The 25,479-nt window shown below is 39.0% G+C and overlaps 1 protein-coding gene across 5 annotated transcripts in view; it reads right to left on the bottom strand.

Annotated features, from left to right (window-relative positions):
* The window catches only part of KIAA0825 (KIAA0825 ortholog), a 434,350-nt gene that overhangs the window by 270,791 nt on the left and 138,080 nt on the right, over positions 1-25,479 (bottom strand). For all 5 annotated transcript variants that reach the window (XM_040241509.1, XM_040241510.1, XM_040241512.1 and 2 more), the window contains 3 exons: positions 24,667-24,849; positions 17,270-17,380; positions 1,697-1,836 (listed from right to left, as the gene is read on the bottom strand). In XM_040241509.1, the coding sequence (XP_040097443.1) occupies positions 1,697-1,836; positions 17,270-17,380; positions 24,667-24,849 (434 nt within the window). The remainder of the gene's footprint in view (positions 1-1,696; positions 1,837-17,269; positions 17,381-24,666; positions 24,850-25,479) is intronic.

Genomic DNA, 25,479 nt, shown 5'->3' with positions numbered 1-25,479 from the left:
GTAATCTCCAAACCTCTGCTTGGAACATGGTGAGGCTGGAGGACTCATAGTGTCCTTTGGCACCACAAGATTTCTGGATTTGGGGGCACCAGGAGAGAAGCAGAGGGCTCAGCAGTAGAGCACCTCCCCTATGTGGTTTTTGGGGAACAAACCTCAAGGTGAGCAGAAGAGAAAACTATGGGGAACTGGTTGTGGGCAAATCTGAGAAAGCAAATACTCCAGAAATGACTGGAATAGTCTGGAAGGGGATGCTGTGAACCTCGTTTTGTATATAACAGGCCAGTAGGGCCTGGTAGCTTTTGCCTTATTAACATACAAATATAATAACAATATAAGGCAGGCTAAGTGACGAGCAGCAGCCACCATAACAAACGCTGTGAAGTTCAAGGGAGGGAGAGATCAGTGTGAGACAGTGTTCAGAGATCTAGAGCTTAGCAGAATCCCAGGTTACCCACCACTTAGCACCCTTGTCCACTGGTGGAGGCTAGGTGGGTCTCTCAAGCTGGAAAAATGGGTGAGCAAAGTGTGGAAGGAACACATGGTGGTGGTGGTGATTTAGTCACTAAGTCGTGTCCGACTCTTGCAACCCCACGGACTGTAGCCCTCCAGGCTCCTCTGTCCATGGGATTCTCCAGGCAAGAATAGTGGAGTGAGTGGCCATTTCCTTCTCCAGGGGACCTTCCAGAACCAGGGATCCAACCTGCACCTCCTGCATTGCAGGTGGTCTCTTGCACGGCAGGCAGGTTCCTTACCAGAACCACCAGGCAAGCCTAGAAGAAGCATGCACATGGGGTTTTGTGGACAATGGCTGGAATATGTGTGAGTGTGTGTGCACGCGCACACGCAAGGGAACAGTGGGGAAATGGGTTACAAAACCAGTCTGGGTTCATATTTGAATGGCCAAAGCTTAGGGATTTGTTCCTGTGATAGGGTACTAGAGAAAAAAAATTTTGAATAGGGAAGACTATACTGAAACTAATGATCGATAAAATGAATCAGGCTATCTGTGTAGTATAGAGCAGAAGGAATGCATAGGAGTATGTAAAGATGGCTAGAAAACTCTATAGATGTAGCAGGAGAACAGTAGGACATAATGTTGGATTGGCATAACATGCTTACCATCGTCTAAAATAGTGCTTACAGGGGAGAAAAAAAAAGTCTAATTAAGAGAAGTATGGGCCTCCATTACTCCTCAATCTCCATTCGTAATTTTCTCACGACTACTTCTCCACGCCCCAGTGGACATGGAGGCAAGCCACACTTGCTTGTTCATAAGTTACATAAGCATTTTTCACGATCCACTGAAGTGCTTAATGTGGGTCAAAAACAATCTTAATCTCTCTCTCTCAGGTCTAACTGAGACTTCTATTTTGGACATATAACTGTGTTCCCATAATATGTTCTTAGGCATTTCAAACTCCAAATATTGACACATATCTTAATATTATGATAGTTATGATAGAACAGTATCATATAAAAATATTGTTTTCCCTCATTCAGACTATCCCTGAAAGAAAACCTTTCCGATAGGTTTATAAAGTGATTCAATATTTTTCCTGCTGCTAACCCCACTGACTATTGATATGACACAGTTGGTATCACTCCCCTGCCAACATTCAAGTAGGAAGAAACATTCCATTCAACTTGAACAATGACTGCGTTTTTTCAGGACATTCTCAAAACTACAAATACTCACTTGAGCTCTTTAGTAAGATTCTTAGTAAAAGACCATCGTGATGCAGTAGGGTTTCCAGAAGCAGGTTCCAGTTACAACCTGGCTGGGATAAGAGCAGTTTCAGTTGACCCTCGGCTGTCAGTCGTCCAGCTGATGGAGTCCTTTCAAAATGAGAGATAAAGATGGAGTAATGAAGTTAATTTATCTATGAAATTAATAGCTTTAAAGTACAGATGTAATGCTAACTCCTTTAAATGTCAATTCCTCCCAGATTACTGTGAAAATGCTTTCATGCTTGCTTACTTCAGGGTTGCTCAGGGAAGGAATTACATTTAATCTCTACTAGCTAAAAGCAAATTAACATTTGGTAGCCTGCCAATTTTAAAACTGATACAAAATAACCATGCCTACATTTCACAGAACTATGTTTTAGTTTCATGGAGCAAAATAAAAATGATTTATGCATTTTTGAATGCATTTATTTGTTCATTTGACAAATACATGAGTGCCTACTATGTGCTATGAACTTCTTTCATTATTCATGGAAAGATGTTACAGTATGTTTTAGCTGCTAATTTGCCATGTACTATGATTGCTGATAAAATGAAAGGAATTCAAAGCTTCTGTCAGAGATCAACCATAATCTAATTTTTTAATATGTAAAAGCCATAAGTCAACAGGCAATTATCAGAACAACTCTTAAGAGTCACACTGCTATCTACTTGGGTAATCAGTTGGTCTTTTTTTTTAAGATTTTTTTTTCCGATGTGGCCCATTATTAAGGTCTTTATTGAATTTATTACAATGTTGCTTCTGGTTTATGCTTTAGTGTTGTGGCAGTAAGGCACGCAGGATCTTAGCTCCTCCACCAGGGATCAAACCTGCAACTCCTACACAGGAAGGTGAAGTCGTAACCTCTGGACCACCAGGGAATGTCCCCTGGGTAATCAGTTTATCAAAGAGAAGTAGTTCCAAAGCAAATAAGTTTCTACTTGGGAAACTATCATCTGCCGTGAATAGAAAATTAAAATCTGCTAAGTTGCTTCAGTCGTGTCTGACTCTGTGCAACCCCATAGATGGCAGCCCACCAGGCTCCCCCATCCCTGGGATTTTCCAAGCAAGAACACTGGAGTGGGCTGCCATTTCCTTCTCCAATGCATGAAAGTGAAAAGTGAAAGTGAAGTCGCTCAGTCGTGTCCGACTCTTGGCGACCCCATGGACTGCAGCCTGCCAGGCTCCTCTGTCCATGGGATTTTCCAGGCAAGAGTACTGGAGTGGGGTGCCACTGCCTTCTCCAAAATTAAAATCAGGTCCCCCAAATCACCACATTAGTTTACCAATGAATCTGGAGATAAAGAAATGAGGTAGAAACTAAAACCTGATAACATTATTATTCACTTTTTCCTTCTAAAGTCTCAAGGTTTTGATTGAGGTCACAAAGGTCAAAGCATCTCAGATCAGCTTACCCACTCCAGTATTCTTGCCTGGGAAATCCCATGGACAGAGGAGCCTGGTGGGCTACAGTCCGTGCGGTCGCAAAAGAGTCAGACATGACTTAACTGAACAACAACAAAAACAAAGTGCAGGAAGTGACCAAATTCAATCTGACTGTGGCCATAAGGACGGTGGGAATAATGAGGGTGGCAGCGGGAAGGAAAGAGCAATGTCAAGATTGACTGGGAGAACCACATGTATGCTTTCGGGGGAAGAAAGCAGAACAAAGGGAATCGTTGAGAGATGATCTGTGGCATCATTTCAAGATGAAATGTACCACGCGGTGGACCATCCACATGGTCTAGACCAAAGTTTTCCAAAGCCTGGGCCCTGGACCAACAACATCAGCATCATCTGGGAACTTGTGAAAAATGCAATTTCCCAGGTCTTATCCCATGAGAAATTCTGGGAATGGGCCCCAGAAATCTGTGCTTTAACAAGCCCTCTTCAGGAGATGCTGATGCACACCAGGGTTTGAGAACCACTGTGGGAGGCAGTGCTTTCTGGAGCTCGGGTAGCAGGGTATACAGATTTTAGCACTTTATTATTTCATCAATAAAAGCTTTATCTCTCCACTCAGATTCAAGCCTCATGGGCACACTTAGTTTATACCCCAAAGCTCCATCCAAAGAACTAAGCATGTTTAAGGGCTCTGTAAATGTTAGCTGATTGACTCATCTGCTCATAAATAGACAAACTCTTTAAAAAAAAAAAAAGAGGATGCATTGCCAAATTGCTTGTTTAAACAAAAGTGAGAGCATTTAAAGACATAAAATGAAATTTCAAAACATCTCCCCCTTGACTCAGCTGGGCATTTGCAACATCTCACAACCTTGCTGCTGCTGCTGCTAAGTCACTTCAGTCGTGTCCAACTCTGTGCGACCCCATAGAAGGCAGCCCACCAGGCTCTGCCGTCCCTGGGATTCTCCAGGCAAGAACACTGGAGTGGGTTGCCATTTCCTTCTTCAATGCATGAAAGTGAAAAGTGAAAGTGAAGTCGTACGATGCACAAAATCACCTGAGCTTTGGACCAGCTCAGGCTTCCCACGTGAGACTCTGATAACATTAACTCAAACCAGAGAAACTCCCCAGTAACTGGTGAGGCAGTATTAGCTAGGAAAACCTGTGCCCTGGATGGGCGATAAAGAGAAAAGCAGGGAGTTAGTTAGCTCTCAGACCAGAGGAAGCACATCTGTCAGTTCAGCAGCTCTGAATTCCTTTGGGTGTTCCCAGGTTGGTCTGGTTCTCTCAGTCATTCCAAACGTGGTACCAAAGGAAGAATCTACTTGGTGAGCCCCTTCGAATGAAATATTGCAGCATATCCTCCCAATGGCTGTCCCTGTTTCCATCCTAAACCCCAAGTGCTGACTTCAAGAAACGTGCTTGGTAGATGAAAAGCAGCTAATTGTTTGTAAGTTGCGTATTAATATTTACTTAGTTTTTGAACATTTCCTACCTATCTGTTTTGCTTGAGCTGAGTGCTGACTTGAAGGATACATTTAATGAACTGGAATATCCAGTCCGATGGAGTTTAGAAAAGGAAGGGGATAGTTGAGAGACAGTTTGAAGAAGGAGACAGGGGCCAGCTCATGGAGGAGCCAAGGTGGAGACTTCGGACCTGTTAAAGCATTTTAAGGCAGACAAGATTCCTGACCTGGCTGCAGTATGGAGAATGAACTGGAGGGAAGGTTATGTTTTTGCTTAGGCCTTTCAGACACAGAATAAGGCAAGATAATTTGAATGTCATTTCATACAGTGGTATCCGAATACCTGGTTATAAATAAAACCTCTCGTTTACCAGATGGGAAGCTGTTTGTTGAAATGTACCTCAGTTCTTGGATCGTTCCACTTATCACAGATTTTGAAATGTACAGTAGAGTGACTCACTATAAGAAAAAAATAAAAGATTACAAACATTCCTCAGTCACTGAGCTCCGAGTAATAAATGCATTGAGGAGCCTGCACTGGGCATATGGAGAAGCATATGTTCCCTCATCCTTTGAGCTGGTGGAGCTGTGAAAGTGAGACGAGCCTCACAGAAAATGACAAAAAGGAATTTTTTTATATATGTATCAAATATGTACATGTTGAATTGCACTATAATACAAAGAAGAGAACAGAATTGATAAATGCACTGGAACTCATAAATCCTACATTAGCAGACAGGACAAATTTATGGCTGGGTTATATCAGGCTTATACAGTGCTGCATTTCTGGGCATGAAGAGGCCTAAGAACTCTTTCAAATACAGGCAATAAAGGGGCTCAAAAATTACCTGTTTATGAAACTAACAAATTATTATTATGGAATCACTGTGAAAATCTTGGTTATATTGGGTGTGTTTACTTTATGAAAATGTATCAAGTAGTTTGGAGCAGGGATAGGCTGCCAACTACAGTATTCTTGGGCTTCCCTGGTGGCTCAGATGGTAAAGAATCTGCCTGCATTGTGGGAGACCTGAGTTCGATCCCTGGGTTGGGAAGATTCCCTAGAGGCAGGCATGGCAACCCACTCCAGTATTCTTGCCTGGAGAAACCCCATGGACAGGGGAGCCTGGAGGGTTACAGTCCATGGTGTCGCAAAGAGTTGGACATGACTGAGCAACTAAGCTTAGCACATCAAGTAGTTCATCTGCAGTTTCTGCAACTTTTTAGCAAGTTTTCACACTGCAGTATAAAGTTTTAAAATGCTAGACCTGTAAGTGAACAATGGCTTGACTTTCAACCACATTGTGCATGGAGCACAGGGTAAGAAAAGACTCTGTAGTAAAGTCAGACTACAATACAATTAGCCTCACTGTTCAGGTCACATGACCTTGGGGGTCACACTGCCCCTACTATACACAAAACATGCAGAAGCTGTCAGAATAGGGGAACATTGGAACGGACTCTGAAACACACAGCTTGGGATAAAACCAAGCGATGCTGGGTGCTGTTTTTCAAGACTAGATATTTACTTTAAATGAACAGCGGTTCCACGTCCCTAAGAGATAAACTACATGCATCCAGGAGCCATGGGTGAGAGTTCTCTCTGAAGGATACTAGAAGCCACCTTCTCACCAGAGCTCCTGATTATCCACTGGGAATTTATGTTTTCCATTCCCATAACTCCCCACAGTGTCTGGGGAAGTGGAGATCCTGGTGTCTATGGTGGAGTGAGTTGGGGAATGCAACCTCTACCAGGGGACCATGAAAAATTCTACTAAATGTAATGTTATACCTGCCATCATCCAGTTATTTTTGAATTCCCATGCCAGTAGTCTAGCAGGCCAAGATAGGAGTCACTATACCAGTAAGGGTGATAACTCTGATTATCACTGAGGAGTTAGAGTCGCTACTGCATTTGGGGAGCAGGGAGGAATATATTTGTATGTCAAGGGATTCACCAATGAGTCAAGAAATGATGCTCTCATGACTGCTAACAAGCATAAGTAGGTGGCCAAAGTAACCACATTCTGATCAGGGAATGGCAGTCATGGTTCAGCATCTCAAGGAGGGTCTCAATGTCTGTGCTAGGTAAGCAACACACTCAACAGATGACTGAGGGGGAGGGGAAGCCAGAATAAGTGGTAGAGGAATGATGAGAACTCGCAGGCTCAAGAACAGTGACAGCCAGGGATATGCTAGTTTGTCCCATTAACTCAAGCATAATAAAACTGCTTTTTTTTTTTTTTTTTTTCCCCACCAGCCATCACACCTTGAAGAATCAACAATAAAGTCCAGGGAACTTAAATAATGAGTAGTGGATTTCAGTGGTACAAGGGTTAGCCCAAATGTCAGTGTCCCCATGTCCTCTTGCCCTTACCACTCAGTTGACGCTGACCTGCCTTATACTGTCAAAATCTGCATTTCTCTACTTTCGAACAAGACAGGTTGGAAGTGCCAGCAAATTAACACCTCCAGAGTAGCCTTTAGCCAATAACTGATGAAAGTTTCTAATAAATTCCTCAGCATCTTTGTTCCTTTGGCAGAATAATTCTGTGAGATGCCTTTCACACTGGCTCCAAGAATTTCCCCAGAAGGTTTAAAAGTTCCAGTTACTCCTATGATTATACTGCTCTTTATCTGCTGTCTGTCTTTTCTTTGTCTCATCTACTCCCATCAAGTGTTTCTTCCACTTAGAAAATAAACTATTCTCTCATGGACTGCTTCTTGGGGAAATGTAAAATAAGACATCAGGAGTCATGTATGGACATAAGAGTTGGACCATAAAGAAGGCTGAGCACTAAAGAATTAATGCTTTCAAACTGTGGTGCTGGAGCAGACTCTTGAGTGTCCCTTGGACAGCAAGGAGACCAAAACAGTTAATCCTAATTTACTTTAGTAAATCAGTCCTGAATATTCATTGGAATGACTGATATGGAAGCTGAAGCTCCAATACTTTAGCCACCTGATGTGAAGAGCCGACTCACCAGAAAAGACACTGATGTTGGGATTGATTGAGGGCAAGAGGAGAAGAGGGCGACAGAGGATGAGATGGTTAGATGCATTATCCTCAATGAACATGAGCTTGAGCAAACTCTGGGAGTTAGTGAAGGAAAGGGAGGCCTGGCGTGCTCCAGTCCATTGGATTGCAGAGAGTCGGACATGACTGAGTGACTGAACAACAACGGAAAATGAGACATGCATGGAGACACAGGATTTATCTGTGTTTGTTTCAGAAATACTGAGAAAATAGAGTAAGGTCATTTAGCTAATAAACATGGCAACCAGACTTTGAACCCAGGTTTTTCTGACTTTAAAATCCATGGCTATTCCACTACTTTGTGTTTCTTTCACTCAACCTGGTTGATATTTGGTGGGTACATGGTAATTTTCAGCCTTGAGGACGTTTGGCTCTATTCAACTTCCTTGATTGAGGATACCAAGTTTTTGACCCAAACTCAGGTTTGTGGTCTCAAGGCTGATTCCCAAATTGGAGCCATGTTATTTAAGGTATCTAGGGACTGATTTTGACCAGATGGTTCCTGTCATGGATTTCTGGGTCAAATTTATACCAGAGACCATAAGTTAAATGATTCAGAGAACAAAGGCAAGGGCATAACTAAAGAGAAACCGAGAGTAAAAGCCCTAAAGTAGGAAAATGAAAGCAGAGAAGGAAAAGCTGTATTACCATTCTACTTTTGCCTTTCCAAAACTAATCCTTCCAAATCGTTCTAGGAAAATAAGACAAATATTTAGAGCAGTTCTATCATCTTTCTCTTTAGTACCTAGGAAAAGAGCTTGAGGAGATAAAAAAATCCAAAATATTTGCTGCATCATTTTAATCAAGAATGTACAAATTATATGTACTTGTAACATTGAAAATGCTTGCATATATTTTAATCTATATAATGGGTATAGCCAAGTCTCTATGATCTTTATAGTTACAGATAATTCAATAAGTAGAAACAAGACAGGTTTCACCTGCACATTTATATATAGGATTTGCTTTGATTTTTAATAACTTTGTCCACTGAGGCAGATGGATACTCAGAGAGTCTCATTTTTTCAGAGTTGACGGTATCTACAATAATGGGTACACAACTTAAAGAACAAGTGTTCGACCTGTGAGGACCTAAATTATTTCTTGATTTCAGTAAACTAAACTTTTTCACTTGAGATGACCGTATTTCTCAAAAATCATCCGAAGATATATTAGTGCCCCAAATTCATAGCCCCAGTTCCATACTTTAGAGTTACACAAGTTAGTGTATCTTATTTCTAAAAAACATGTGAGAATCTAATTTTAATTTTAAAAACAATACTTCATGCCAACGATTACTTTTGGACTCCCCCAGAAGTGCTAGTCTAGTACCTGGGGCACTAAGATACTGGATCCCACTGACTCCCTCAGCCATCCCTTTAGAGGACCAGAAGTTTTCTCTCTGGGGTCCTTTAACTATTACTGGTCCTTGTCTACCAGATAATAAAGACCTTATTAGAGGAGTTCAAGAAAGGTCTCTTCTGACATCACACTTCGGATATGAGACCCCACGAGAAAGTACTTCAATAATCTTTCCACTTTATCACACTTCGAGTTGGCTTTTTAACATGTTGGATAACTGATAAGATCTGCCACTTTCTGAAACGTAGTTCTTTCCTAATACAACAGCACTGAATGACTGTTAAGTAAGCACTTATGTGGTGGGTGCCATGTAGGCATCTGGCTAATTAAATCCTCATGACTCTGTCATGGGAACATCTCAGAAGCTAAGGGAAGAAGATGTTGCAAGATGTGAGGAGTAGACCATGGTATCGCACCCTGTTTTCAAGTGGATCGATATGATCATATTGTATTTATGTCTTAACTTCTTCACAAAGATACAAGCTATTTAACTTCCCAAAATTACAAAACTATACAAGTCTGCAAACCTGTCTGACTAATCTGAAAACCTATAGTTGTCTTTTATCCTCTCATTGCTGGCTCCATTGCTATATTCTTTTTTATATAATACATTCAGGCCACAATAGAAAAGGAAAGATATGAAGAAATATCTAGCTTCATCAAGTATCCAGCTCATCTGACACTTTCACTTCTTTTAATAACTGCTCCACAAACATGGCTTTTTCTCTGAAAATCTTTTCAAAGATCCAGCTGCTTGTCCATCCACACTCTGGAATAGCCATGTAAGAGCTTTGGTGTTCAAAAATCTCTCATTACTTCTCCCCTGACTGTTGGCTCTATGTCAAAGCTTGGCATCTCATCAGAGTACAAGTTCTCTAAGCCTTTTTCTTCAGTGCTATGGAACAACCTGACAGGAGCTGCTGGGAGACCAAAGTTCTCTTTTGTCCTCCTCCCCAGATGTTCAGTCCTGAGGTTACTAGAAGCCACCTCCTCAATAGAGCATTTTTCCCATCACTGAGCTTTACCACTCAGATCAAATGTTTAAAGTGGTACTATCTGAAACAATACTACAATAACTCATTTGTTCCTTAATCCACTTATTCAGTAAACTAATATTTGCTGGCTGATTTCTAGGTGCAAAGCAACGGAGACACAACAGTAAGTAAAAAACAAACAGTCACTATTTTTACAGAATTCAGTGGGGAATACATATATAGTTTAAATGCTCATACAAATAAAGATGAAATTACAACTATGAAAACTCAATCAAGGAAAAGCACACGATGTTATTAGAAGATGTAGTAAGAAGTAAACTAGTCTTTGGGGTTGATGAAAAGCTTCCCTAGAGAAGTCACGCCGGAGCTGAGATATGAAATTACATTGACATTAACTAGGTGAAAGAAGAAGAAGGCCTTTCAGGGTAAGGTAGGCATGTGCAAAGATCCTGTGGCAAAAAGGAATATTCTGTGGCAAGGAAGTGTAAAAAAGGCAAACGAGTGAAAAGCAAAAATCACAGGCTAGTGTGGTATGAGAAAAGGTTGCAAAGATGGGTGAGCCACATCTATGTAGGTTTTACAGGCCACGGTAAATTTTGTGTGCATGTTGAAGGATAAAGAGGAATTCATGGAAAGTAGTGAACAGTTAAGTGTGAAATGATAAAATTTAGTTTTGAAAATAGCTTTGGATTTGAGAAGTCTCTGGCTATAGTTTGGAGAATATTAGAAATGGGAGTCAACACATATATAGGAGGAAACAGAGGTGTCACTGCAGTAGTCAGGAAAGAGACGAAGCACTACGGCAAGGGTGGCACTATGGAAAGCAGGTATTAGGAGCTAAAGTTATCTAGACTTAGTATGAATTGGATCTCGTAGGAGAAAAAGAGGGAAGTGTTCAGGATGCCTCCTGGTCTCTGGCTTACACAACCATGTGTGTGCACGTGTGCTAAAATGGATCAGTCATGTCTGACACTTTGCGACCCCATGGACTGTAGCTCACCAGGCTCCTCCGTCCATGGGATTCTTCAGGCAACAATATTGCAGCTGGCTGCCATGACCCCCTCCACTGGGGATCTTCTTCCTGACCCAGGGATCAAACCCGTGTCTCTTATATCTTCTACATTAGCAGGTGGGTTCTTTACCACTAGGGCCACCTGGGAAGCCTCTATACAACCATGTGCAGGTACAATAAATCAAAATGGAAATAAAATAAAAGACGATCAGTTGGGAGGGGAGTTTCCTAAGTTCAAATATGGTCATATTGAGCTTGAGGTCTGTCTGTGTTCACTGGGTATGAATCTGAAGAATACATTCATGTATGAGTCACACACATGAGTTAGTAGGTCTGCAGTCCTAGGAGAGATTAAAACTAGAGATATGGATTTGGGGGCAATTAAAAGTACATGATGGAGAAGGCAATGGCAACCCACTCCAGTACTCTTGCCTGGAAAATCCCATGGACGAAGCAGCCTGGTAGGCTACAGTTGATGGGGTCGCAAAGAGTCGGACACGACTGAGCGACTTCACTTTCACTTTTCACTTTCATGCACTGGAGAAGGAAATGGCAACCCACTCCAGTGTTCTTGCCTGGAGAATCCCAGGGACGGCGTAGCCTGGTGGGCTGCCATCTATGGGGTTGAACAGAGTCGGACACAACTGAAGCGACTTAGCAGCAAAAGTACATGAAACCAGAGGCATGTGTGACATCACCTAGAAAAGGTTCTATGATAGAATACTAAAGATGCTCAATATCTAATGGCCAGGCCAAAGTAGATGAACCTGCAAAGGAGACAGAAATTTTATTGCCCATCTTTTTCCTCTAACACCTAGCACGTGCCTTACTTGGAGAAAAATTTTAAAATGCATTTATTGAAAGGAAGAAATGAATATATCTTGGTAAATTGCACAAAGGAAAAGACTCACATAGCATATAGTATAATGAAGCTAAAGGCAGCTTAATATTTAAGCAGTGGGAAAAAAAAGGATATGAATCCAAAACAGGATTACATTGAGTAAAACCATAATGAAAACAAAGCATAGTAGAAAGAAATATCTACAGCTGAGAATGGACTGGCCATGAATCAAAACATCATGTTGTCATCATAAAAGAAAATGAGCAGTGTAAAATGAATGGACTGTTTACTCACACTGATTATGCTACTTGGATTCAGTGTATGGTTATGACCTACTTAGCTAAGGAAGACCTGAAAAGTATTTGGAAATATTTAAAGAACCACAAGATGATGAAAGTTGGGAAAATAAATAAAAAACATTATACTGAAACAATGGTATAATTGACTAAGATAATGTTTTTTCTTAAACATTTATATGAAAGCACAAATATGCTGTTGTAGTTATCAATCCTGAGATTAATATATTCCCCACGTGCCTTAGTTTAATCTTGTATGAAACTGATTGCCCTTTCTAAATCAACTCACATTGCTAGCCTACTACTGCTAGGGATAATGAATACAGTACATTTTACTTATTGCCTTGAAAATACATATACTTTCCCTAAAGTAAACTCTTCTAAACTATTCCAGGAGTTCTAGAAGAACACGAACAATTCTATTTTTACCAATTTATATACTTCATAGGCTTTCTCTAGAAATCCCATAGACAAATTTATGATGCATACAGCTATTTATGCATCTGTAACTCTTGTTGTAAGTCTCAATCTTATGTTCTCCTTGCTCTGCTTCTTCCTTCTCACTTAACTTACTTTTAATTCATTATCTTAATATACTTAATATTGTTAAAAGTCAACTTAAATTTTTCTGAAACAATGCAAAGCTGTAAATAAATAAGCAAAAGGGTGATTAAATTCCTAAGATGCATCATAATTAAATATTTTGTCTCAACCTCACCCTTTCAAAAAAAATCACAATCTATTTTCAGTTCTTCATTATTTAACCCATATGTGTTTCCCTGAACAGTTCATCTTAGTTGCTAAAGTGAGGGATGGAGTTTGGAGCCTAATTTGCGGGGTAAAAACACAGAAATAGCTGATATATGTAAGGAAATGGAAAGCTGAAATTTTTAAGGTCACATGATGGTGGCTTAGGAATTCCCACTGTAATGCTTGACAGATGCAAATCAATAAGATGAGTTATTTTGAAATTACTTTTATTGCTATCCTGGCTTCCTCTGACTGTACCACTGCTCTGAACATGTTGGATCATAAAGCACGTGGATCAGGTCTTCCTAAGCAGATTATATAGGAAGGTTAGAGAGAATAACTGTCAGGAAGTCAGGGTAGAGGGGCTCATACTGTACTTGTGTGGGGAATTCAAAAAGGCAAAAGGGAGAACCAAAGGCATTTCAGGAGAGAAAACGAGATTTTAAAAAGACCGAAAGCTAAGGACAGGCAATAAGTAAAAGCAAAAACTGTAGATTAACTATGTCTTAAAGACAAGAGAAGAGACTGAGAACTAGAGCAGAGAAGAGTGTTGGGTGCCCCAGGAAAGCAGCCAGGCGGTGTGGGAGAGGCAACAGCTCTTCCTGAGCAGTAGAATGGTATTTCTGTTGTTGCTGTTAGTCACTCAGTCGGGTCCGACTCTCTGTGACCCCATGGACTGTAGCCCGCCAGGCTCCTCCATCTGTGGGATTCTCCAGGCAAGAATACTGGAGTGGATTGCCATTTCCTTCTCCAAGAATGGTATTTAATATAAAACATATTAAATAATAGTAAAAAGAGTCCATGGTAATAATGGACCAAGGTTGTTCTGATGTGTTGGAGAGAAAGACTGACTGGATCTAAAAGAACTATGGGGATGAATCAATTGAAGATGATAATACACTAGGAACAGGCAACAGCTCAGTGGACCACAGCCATAAAATTAAAAAATGCTTGCTCTTTGGAAGGAAAGTTATGGAACCTAGATAGTGTGTTAAAAAGCAGAGACATCACTTTGCTGACAAAGATCCATATAGTCAAGGCTATGGCTTTTCCAGTAGTCATGCGTGGATGTGAGAGTTGGACCATAAAGAAGGCTGAGTGCCGAAGAACTGATGCTTTAGAACTGTGGTGCTAGAGAAGACGCTTGAGAGTCCTTTAGACAGCAAGGAGATCAAATCAGTCAATCCTAAAGGAAATCAGTCCTGAATACTCATTGGAAGAACTGATGCTGAAGCTCCTATACTTTGGCCATCTGATGGGAAGAGCCAATTCATTGGAAAAGACCCTGATCCTGGGAAAGATGGAGGGCAAGAGGAGAAGGGGGTGACAAAGGATGAGATTGCTGAATTGCATCACTGACTCAAGGGACATGAGTTTGAGCAAGCTCTGGGAGAGGTGAAGGACAGGGATGCCTGGTGTGCTCCTAATAGAAAAGACACCATGCTGAGAGGACAAGGGAAGAGTGAAAAGAAGGATCCGTTGAGGACATCACGCTGGATTTCCAGTAATATGGTGGCTAGCTCAAGAAATATGGACAGCCAGACACAGGATGCTGGAGTAAAGGAAGTGCCCAGAGCTAGAAATCCTCTGTACAGGGGCTCTAGGGTAATACATGTGGATCAAAGAACTCCACAAAATGAGGCTTCTCTTTCCTTTAAAAATTTATTTTTACCTTAATAAAATTAGGCTGCTTTCATTATAGGAAATTTGGAAAATGCACAGATAAAAATTGAAATCAATCACAATCCTATAATACAAAGATGCAAAGTAAAAGTTCTCTAATGTAGAGTTTATATACCCTTTCAATATTTGTTTTTCTATACATCCTATCTTCCTGGTATATGTTAAGTAGTATGGCATGGTTTGTGCATGTGTGGGTGCAAAGTCACTTCAGTCATGTCTGACTCTTTGTGACCCTATGGAGTGTGGCCCCCTGGGTGCCTCTGTCCATGGGATTCTCTAGGAAAGAACACTGGAGTGGGTTGCCATGCCCTCCCCCAGGGGATCTTCCCCACCCAGGGATGGAGCCCAGGTCTCTTATGTCTCCCGCCTTGGCAGGGAGGCTCTTCACCACTAGCGCCAGCTGGGAAGCCGGTGTGTTCAGCACATCTCAATTGTGTCCCATCTTCCAATAACTGTTTATTCCTTGGGAAACAGGGGTTCTCATAACCTGTAAGTTTGGGGAATTTTACACTAGATCCCTCCTTCAGGTAAACACTAGATAGGTTAGTATATCAGAGCTCCTGCAAGTAGAACCATAAAAAGATACTTTACACAATGAATAACTGACAATCTTGGGTTTTTCTTAAATCCCTGTTAACATCACCCTGAACTGTTCTCCCTCTGAGCGGTGGAGGGGCAGCTGTCTGGTGCTTGGGCTTTAGGAGCAGACAAACTGAGCTTCAGAGTCTGTCTCCTAGATTTGCTCTCTTCAGAAAGTTGCTACCTGCACGTCACGTTACTCTCCAGGAAAGTAGACTTCACAGGCTGGGTGTGAGGCTTGAAAGAGATAACGTTCACGAAGGACTGGGCATGTCAGTTTGAGAGTTATCACTCTGAAGCCTGGGTTGGCTTTGATTACTACATCATTACTAAGCTGTAGTTTTCCCATAACTATAAATCGCAATGATTTGCCATTTAATATTTTTCAAAATCAACCTTTTTAATAACTCCACAGTCGTCTAGCACACGGCGGATCCATAAGTGAGTTGTCTAATTGCATACCGTGAGACATTCGTTTCCCTTTCACAAATAATACACTGATGAATATCCTTGCATATGAAACTTTCTCAACAGCTCTGATTAATTCTTATGATTGATTCCTAGAAACAGAATTGCTGGATAACGAGCCATAATATTTTTAAGGTTTTTGATACAGTTTATTATATTGCCCTCCAGAACTTATATCTGGTTGCATTTCCACTGTGAGCTGCGTAGTTACCACCATGTTCTAATCTTTTTGTGAAGGTAATAGTAAAGATAGATTGCTATAATTAAGCAGAAATAAAGAAAAGTCTTGTTACGTGAAAAGGCATTTGAGAGATAAACCCATTTACCCTCTAACTCCTCAGGCTCTAGATGGCTGAACAGAACAAACCTAGAGGTGGAATTCCTACAGAGCTATGCTTAAAGAAGTAACTCCAGTGATTACAGGTTAAGATAAAAGCAGATAATAAAAATAGATTAAAGCAAATGTGGTAGTAACATAAGAGCAAGTTTGTTTAGAAGTTTGAGAACTCATCACAATGACACACGCTGTTTGCTTAAGTCACGCTGTAAAAGATCCAGTTCCTTCAGGTGTTTGCAGTAACGTATATCAAAGTCAGTTATTTAATTCTCAAAGACATAAGAATATATTTTCATGCCAGCTGCAGTGTATGGAGATGACAGAGTATTAAAGGCTTTCATCATAAGGAACTGATGGGATCAGTCATAAGGAATTGTTCAGGGATGTTGAAAATGTTTTATATGTAAGTCAAATAACAATACTTTGAGGTCCTTGAAGGTAGGAGGATAAATATCTCATTAATCTTGGATTCCCCATGACGTACAAGGGGACAGGCGCACGACAGGTAAGCAGTCTCTACTGTGTCTGTAGAGACTTGTGAAAGAGGTTTTCCTGCCCTTTTTTTCCAGGTGGGACTCTTGTTCTTCAAGAGAGAAATACAGTCAGTCCATTTACATGGTGAGATCACTAATAGTGTATTTCCAAGATGAATCAAGAATGTGCAAGAATTAACAATATCTCCTTCAGCTCTACATGATATATTTATTCACAGATACCAAGGAAAGGGACTTTCTAATGATATATTCAGCAAAGACTCAAACTGACATTAAACGTAATGCCACAAAATGTCATCAGATTACTCTGGAAGTACGTTTCATGCTTTAAATGATTTTTTCTTATGTTTAAATGCCGTTAATTAAATAATAAAAGTGAAAGACCCTATTTATAATTTTAAAAGTTACTCCTCTCTCAACTCTTACCTCAGGCTCTGAGTGAGTTACATGAATTATCCAAGATTATTGCTTTTTTTCCTTTTTTTTTTTTTGGACAATTAGTTGGAGAACTGTCACATCCCCAGTCATAGATCAAGAATGAATTTTAAAATGGCTAGGCAATTAGCTAAAATAAAAACTAAATTCCAAGACATTCACATTTCTCTATCACTTTAGTAAAGCTATGTTAGGAGCATGATTGTGAGGCCTGTATCTTAGATTCTTGGGCTCAAAAAAGACAGACACTCTTTACTCACCTGGGTAGTGTCACAGGTCTTAAGTTCTTCTTGTAAGATGTATTTACCTCCATGGATAAGAGTTTCTATCAAATGTCAAAGGAATCAAAGAACCATAGATGGTATAGTTTTTATAGGTCCTCACCTGAGTAAAGAAGGGTAGAAATGTGGTATGCAAGAAAGCCAATGTAACGGTTGCTTGAAAACTGGCTTCAAGGAATCTGAAGAAGAATCGCCCAGGCCATGCTGAAAAGTCCTAGAGAAATAAAAATCATTATTTCAGAATATACAGTAAACATTAAGACCATCAAAACCCATTTTTTTTCTTAGTATTTAAAGTTACTGATTTTATACAAAACAGTATTGAGCTAGAATGAACAAATGCACCCACTTGGTATTTATAATTTAACAGATGATTCAGAGGCCTCTATGAAACAATCTTTACACTTGGGAAGATATGATGATACCATTATCTTTTAATTTTTTAAAAAATTCACATTATGAAATTTATAAAAAATGTATCAAAATGATAAAATGAATACCACTCATTTCTTCCTCTCTCAACTGGAACCTAATAAATGTCAATATTTTGTCATTTTTGCTTCAATACTGTAAAAATGATTAGCATAAGGGTACTTCTTTTTACTCTTTAAAATGATTTATAAATATTAAACAATGATAATTTATAATTAATTTTGTATGTGCTCCTAAGGGCTTACAGAAGGCAAATAAAGGAGAATTTAACTGTAAAATATAGGACGGTGATTTCAAAATTAGAACAATTTGGCCAGAATAACTTGTCTACAACTACCTTTGGAGAAGTAACTGTAACATTTTTCTAGGCTGGCCCAAATTCAACAATAAATCTTGAGGTAATAAGAAAGGATTTGTTACATAAAATCTTTAGTAGATAGCTTGGATAATAAAATATTTATAATAACAGAAAACTATATTTGCCTGCCTACGTAGAGTTAAGAGTCACAACTGGGAGTATTTGAGAAATGGAATTGTTTGAAGACTCTCTTGATCTAGAGTACAAAGACAATAACATTTTTAAAATAATATGTAGAAAGGAATTCCACTTTGAAAACCCATCCCTGTCTTTACATCCTCCTTCCTGTTTCTTATATCCTCACATTCTCAAATTTGACCTGCCTCTCCACTGTTTGTCTTGCCAAATGGAACACCTTCTCATTAAAGATACTTTGACATTTTTTTAGACTTTTAATAGATCATCTCTTCTTTGAAAGCCATTTTTTTTCTCACTAAATTTCAGATAGAACAAAATTCCTTAAATAGGCTTCAAAATGAGGCTGTCCTATTTCCATCCCATACCTTCCACCATGTGAACCAGAGAAACAGGCACAGGCTAGGTCAGGACACCAAGACAAGCTTTTCTCAAGAGTCTGGACTGTGTATTAGTGATGAGGAATCACGGTTATAGCATAGGAGTCTTACCAGTTTTACATTTTAGAAAAATCACTTGTGCACTAGTGGGGAGAGTCGATCGTAGAAGATTAGGGCTAAAGGAAGGCAGATAATAAAGATGATATTTCAGTAAACCAGGCAGAAGAGAAGTCCTAAACCAAAGTAAGAAGCAGAGGAGATAGTGTGTATGGGACAAATAAAAAATATATAAAACTAATAAAATTAACAATATTCATTCCCTAATAACATGGGGTTGGAGACAGCAGAAGGGAGGAGGGAGAAGGCAGAAGATAAAAGGAGACATCTGGATGACTCGCTCTGCCCTTATTGGCTTTGCTTCTTGTTAGGACATTACCATCCGTCCTTTTACATTCACTTTTTGCTGCCTGCTCCATACCCAAAGGGAGGGTCATAGAAAATCATAATGCACCTGCCTGGGTATGCACAGGAGTTCTGCAGCCTGACATCCTGGGCTGAAATCTTGGGTGGGGTCTTTATTAGATGTGTAATGTTGTTTTTCAAGTGTGATGATTGAGATGACGCATACAAAGCCCTTAGCAAAGTGCCTTGTACATAATAAGGGCTCAGCAAATGTGAAGTAATACCAGTATGATAACAACTGTAGCAAATACTTCTCGAGAAGGTCTACAACTACCTCAGAACTGACATGGAATACTTGACAGTCTAAATGATAGTCTAGGTACAGTTGTATCCTCAACATTAGGAAAAATAATGGAGGATCTAATAATAATAAAATGGTTATTTGGTGCCAAAATTCTTAGACTACAAACCATTGGCAATGCAGTACTTCCCAGAACATTTCTGCCAGTCCCTAAACTCGTTCCCTCCACTGACAGTTGCACTGGTAATAGTAAGGTTATTTGGCAATAATAAATGTTATGGCAGATGTTTATGGTCTCAGAGGAGGTGGGATCCGTATGAGCATTTAATTCCACAGCAAGATCCCAAATTAGTTTCATTATTCTGGAGAGTATAACAGGGTGAAAATTGGCCCACAAGCCTCCATGGGAAAATGAAATGATGATCTAGCTATTAGATAACCTCTAATGATGTCTTGGTGTACAGTTAAAATAGAAGACGCTCTAAATAATTCATAGTGGAGAGTAAAATACAACCGTATGAGCAACAGAATTATGTTCTCCACCAGACATAAAAAAACTTTGATATTGCAAAGGTGGATACTCCTTTAAAAGCAGGCAATTGTCTGTAGGTTGAAGTAGAATACATTTTCTCAGCTTTCCAAATTAGTGGCCTCTTAAAGGGAAAACTATAAATTTGGGGAAATTCCTTGCCTTGCCTCCAACATCACACCCCTTCTCTATCGTTTACATCATACTGGCTCTAGGTTGATCACACCACCCCACTTGAGCACACTATACCAGATTCTGTCTCTTTGGTTTCCTAATCTACATGTTGCCTTCTTTCATTTTCTCATGAACAACACTGACTCCTTAGGCTTATGTAGCCAGTTGCTGCTAGAATAAAATAAATTCAATGCATATCAAAAGTGGGATAAACTGATACGCTAAAAAGAGTTAGCTGGGTTTTATGCTTCTCTCGTGCCACCCTGCTTTTGACTGCCCTCCCAGGTGGCTGAGTCTCGTGATATGATGCTATTGAAATAAATCTCCAGGATGGAATTGAGGAAGTCCAAGGATGCAAGTTCCACAGGGGTACAGGGTTCAGGTCAAATGTCTGGTATCATCAGTGGCTACCATTGGAGGTACTCCATAAATAAAAATAACAAAAGAAGACCACATTTCAGAAGGAGGAGAATTAATTAGCTTGAGAGTTAACTATTGAGATAACACTGGAACACCTGAGATAACTGAGGATATATGAGTCCTTCTGATGCCCCTGAAACCATAGTTGACTAACCATGAATATATGAGTGAATGAGTGAAAGTCACTTAGTCATGTCTGACTCTTTGCGATCCCATGGACTACACATGGAATTCTCCAGGCCAGAATACTGGAGTGGGTAGCCTTTCCCTTTCCAGGGGATCTTTCCAACCCAGGAATTGAAACCAGGTCTACTGCATTGCTGGAGAAGGCAATGGCAACCCATTCCAGTACTCTTGCCTGGAAAACCCCATGGATGGAAGAGCCTGGTGGGCTGCAGTCCATGGGGTCGCTAAGAGTCGGACACGACTGAGCGACTTCACTTTCACTTTTCACTTTCATGCATTGGAGAAGGAAATGGCAACCCACTCCAGTGTTCTTGCCTGGAGAATCCCAGGGACAGGGGAGCCTGGTGGGCTGCTATCTATGGGGTTGCACAGAGTCAGACACGACTGAAGTGACTTAGCAGCAATTTTATACCATTTTCATTAGGTTCAAAAGAAACTCATTCTCCCCTGCTCTCCCACACCTGACAAGCGCTAATCTACTTTTTGTCTCTACTATGATAGTCACTCAGTTGTGTCTGCCTCTGTGACCGCATGGACTATACGGTCCATGGAGTTCTCTAGACCAGAGTACTGGAGTGGGTAGCCTTTCCCTTCTCCAGGGGATCTTCCCAACCCAGGGATCAAACCCAGGTTTCCCACACTGCAGGCAGATTCTTTACCAGCTGAGCCACCAGGGAAGCCCGACTTTCTGTCTCTGTGGATTTGTTTATTCTGGAAGTTTCTAATAAGTTGAGTCACATTATATGTACTCTGTGTGTATGGCTTTTTTCACTTAGCATGCAGGTTTTGAGATTCATCCCTGTTGTAGCATGTCAGTATTCCATTTCTTTTTAGTGGCTGAATGATATACTACTGTATGGACAGGCCACATACTGTTTATCTACTTACCAGCTGATGGACACTTGGGTTCTTTCCACCTTGTACTACTATGAAAAATGCTGCTATGAACTCCTGTGTGCAAATCTTTGCATGGGCATATGTTTGCATTTCTTTTGTGTATATGCCTAAGAGTAAAGTTACTGTGTTTATGACCATATGATGCTCAACACCGTACATGAGCATCCCCTCTGCTTACCATTTTGAGGAACACCTGTCTCCAGTGCACCAGACATTCTTGAGGTATGAAAGAAAAAGTTTTAGACCAACATGTTCTGTTTCATTAGAGACAGTGCAGTAATTTCAAATAACTAAAGAAATAAACAAGCTAACCTTAAAACACCCAGCACCAGTTTGAAACCAAACTACAGAATGAGCACTGAAATACCTTGGAATTTAGTGACTCAAAAGTCATGTGAATAACATCAAGTGAACCCCAAAGATAGGTCTGCCGTTCCCTGGCTCAGTGATCAAGATTCTGGCCTATTTCTGATGACCCAGCCTTTGCCTGGCATGTTGGTACTTGCACTAAAATTCATTCTCCCATGTTATTAAATGAGGTAACACTGGAGACAATCAACTTTCAAAAAGTTTCCACTTCTAATTTTTATAGGATGAATTAAAACATTTTGAAATACATATAATGTTCAATTTTAACATTAAAAATTTTATCAGACTTCCCTATAATACTTGAGGGTGAATATTTCAACTTGCTCCCTGATGTGACACCTGTGTCTAATCCTGGTGCTTAATCATAGGGCCTAGGGAGGCAACAGTATTTAATGAATTGACACTAAATTGTATTTACCTAAAATTCTAAAAATTAATTTGCTAGATAGAAACTAAAACTAACATTCTGTGCAAGCAAATGTAACACATGAAACCACTATTTGCCTATGTGTGTGAATGTGAATTGAATGCATGTCTGAAAGTGCAGCGTGACTGCCTTTACGAAAGAAGATAAGCATAACCACAAGTGATAAGCATTTTGGAAAATATACGGTGAATATTTTATGTTTCAGCAGGTCTCTTTCCCTGGAGGACAAACCTAAAGTACTCCTTTTACAATATTCTAACAGAAATCTACAAAGGAGAGTTAAAAAAGGACACACGTTTTTGCAAACACATTTCATTCTTTCTGAAAAGATTTAAAAATCATATTTCTGCCCTGGGACTTAGTAGTCCTATGCTAAGCTCAGAGAGGAAAATACATTCAGTTTATCTGTCAGAACTACTTGGAATAAAAGCAGTCACCTTCAAGAAAGGCATATCACACAGAGTGACAAATGTCAGGCATAGTTTATAAAAATTCAATGCTATCAACATCCGATTGCTACTTTTAACCAATTCCTCAAAGCATACAGCCTAATTTTTAAATGTGAGATATATATACAATTTTTTTCTCAAAATGCTAACAATATGACAACTTCATATCCTGGCTGTGAAAAGAAGCTAAATAAATCAATAGAGTTCTTGCAACACACATATTTTTTTTTCCTGTTAGGTGTGGAACATGTTGCCCTGTAGATTTCCTTTGTCAATAGAAAGCAAAATGTATTTTAAAAATTAGATTTATACTCTAGGAAAGCAAATAAAATTTTATACCAATATGAATGGATAAAATCTGAAAATTTTTATGATCTGAGAAATAATAAAAAATGAAAGTATATATAGACTTTTATTCATGCTTTAAAGCAAAACCACTATCTATGTTTTATATTTAAAAAAAAAAAAAACAGAGGCAGTGCTTGGTATAAAATGTTCTGCAATTCTGGTTTAAATTAGCAATTTAAATTTGTTGAATGAGGTTACAGTGCAATATCTAATGCACAAATCACAAAGATCTGAGTACTTGTAGAGTTGTTTAAAAATGTATCAAAAGGCCACAGGTTAACAATAATGAATGTATGTTACATTATTATTATTATTAAAATATGCAACCTTTGATAATAATTTATTTGCTTTACAAATGCATTGGGGGGGTTAAGATTTTTCTATTCATCTGTGACAGACCGTGAAATTCAATATTGCTCACCATGACCAATCCATGAAATTTGTCAACTTTGTTCCTGATTTTCACAGGGCCTTCCCCTTAGATGAAATGACCCATTGAACTAAGAGCATAGTAATTTTTTTCATCTATGGTAAATCAGTTTAGTTTACTAGGATTTATTATGGACTTCAGAACTTGAGCTTTTCGTGATTATGCACCATTATGCATATAATCCCAAATTTACGGCAACTTATCTCATTATTTCTTTCCTTTTCTGAAAGAATTCTCCATTTCTAAAATTAGATCTCAACGGAAAGGTTGCCAGAAGAAGCAAACTGTAAACAATGGGTCTGTTGACAGTTCAAGAGTGGGTGAAAATTACAGGGAAATTTTGAAAAAAACTTGTTAATTACTCTTAGAATTTCTAACACAAAATTTACCGAAAATAAAGATTTATATATTGCCTTTACCAGGATGGTACAGAAACAAATACTTTGTCAAATTTATCTTAAGAAATACAAGTCTGTATAATTTTTACTATCCAAGAAACTAAGAATATGCAATATTTAATCTTTTAAGATAAACTGACTACTTTGGAGGAGGGTTTAAACAAAAGTATATTAATGTTTTATTATAAGATTTACTCTAACTTCTTTTATCATATTACAAATTTGAATGAAATTAACTAGAAAAGCAGTTCAATTTTTTTATTTCCCTGAATCTTATTTGTTTAGCTAAGCAAATATTTCAACATTTAAAAAATCATTACTTACTCCTATTTCCACTTGCCATTACTAGCCCAGTCACTAAAGTCCAACACTAAAAATACAAATCTATGGCAGAGTAACTGGAAACATTATGTCTCTTCCAGACTACAGAGCATTTTATAATCATTAAAAAAATCTTTTTTATTAGAGAAAATCATTTATATCAAATTAAAAGATATTTTTAAGAGGATCATAAAGCCATTGGGATATGATTTATTTTTTTCATAGACAAATCAATCCATGAATAAAGTTTGAGAATTTAAACAACTCAAATAATGATGCTCAAAACATCCCTGCTTGTATTAGAGCCTTATCAACTGAATAGGATCAATCAATAGAGAAATACCACATTATTAGGATCAAATAACTTCGAGAATGAAGAAACCCCTGTTGGTTAGAGTTAGTTTTGTAAAACGGTTCAATTCACAAATCAGAACTGCACTTCAATAAATTTCTACTTGCTACTTCACACAATTCAGTAAGCAGCATGAAATTACATTATTTTATATAACATAGTAACTAAAAAGAAAATACATTTGATACTTACTGGTGTAATTCTGTTAATGGTGAAGTCAAAATAACTAATGTTGTGAAGAGATTATTACAGTGGGTATGAATTTTAAAAATTTTATCATCTACATATGCATGAGGATTCAAAAGCTTCTGTACAGATGTGCAAACTGACCATAACATGTTCTCAGTGCAAATTAAAATTGTTGTGACATCAAGTCTGTTAGAAAGAAAAAGAAGAAAATCACGTTAAAATTGTTTTCTCTTCTTGGTATGCACACTATCATTTATATCTATTATATTAAACATATGTAAGAATAGAAATATTTGCTTAGATATCAGAGATTAAGAGATCAAAACCAGACAAAGCATCAAAGATAGCTTTTGAGTTTCCAAGTGTTAGCTGACCCATAATATCATGCATTGGGCTTCCCTGATGCCTCAGCAGGTAAAGAAACTGCCTTCAATGCAGGAGACAGGAGACACCAGTTCGATCCCTGGGTCAGGAAGATCCCCTGGAGGAGGAAATGGCAACCCACTCTAGTATTCTTGTTTGGAAAATCCCACGGAAGGAGGAGTCTGACAAGCTACAGTCCAAAGGGTTGCAAAGAGTCGGACACGGCTGAGCACACCACCATTCGTTATCTTTAGAGATGGTGACGTCTATAGCAGTGAAGTGCTGCAGAAGTGCTTTTTTTAAAAAAGGAAAAACACTCTGTTTTGCATTATCAAGATCCTCAAGAATCTCAAGAGCGTTTCTTTGAAATTAAATTCAGCAAAAGAAAAGTCAGGTTAAAAGAAAGTTCTCTATTATCCACATACATATGATAGGTAAAAATTTGATAGCAGA

This window comes from Oryx dammah, unplaced genomic scaffold (assembly GCF_014754425.2).
Source record: "Oryx dammah isolate SB20612 unplaced genomic scaffold, SCBI_Odam_1.1 HiC_scaffold_5, whole genome shotgun sequence".
NCBI classification, from domain to species: Eukaryota; Metazoa; Chordata; class Mammalia; order Artiodactyla; family Bovidae; genus Oryx; species Oryx dammah.
Note: the sequence above shows the minus strand (reverse complement) of the source record. Positions and strands in the feature narration are given on the sequence as shown.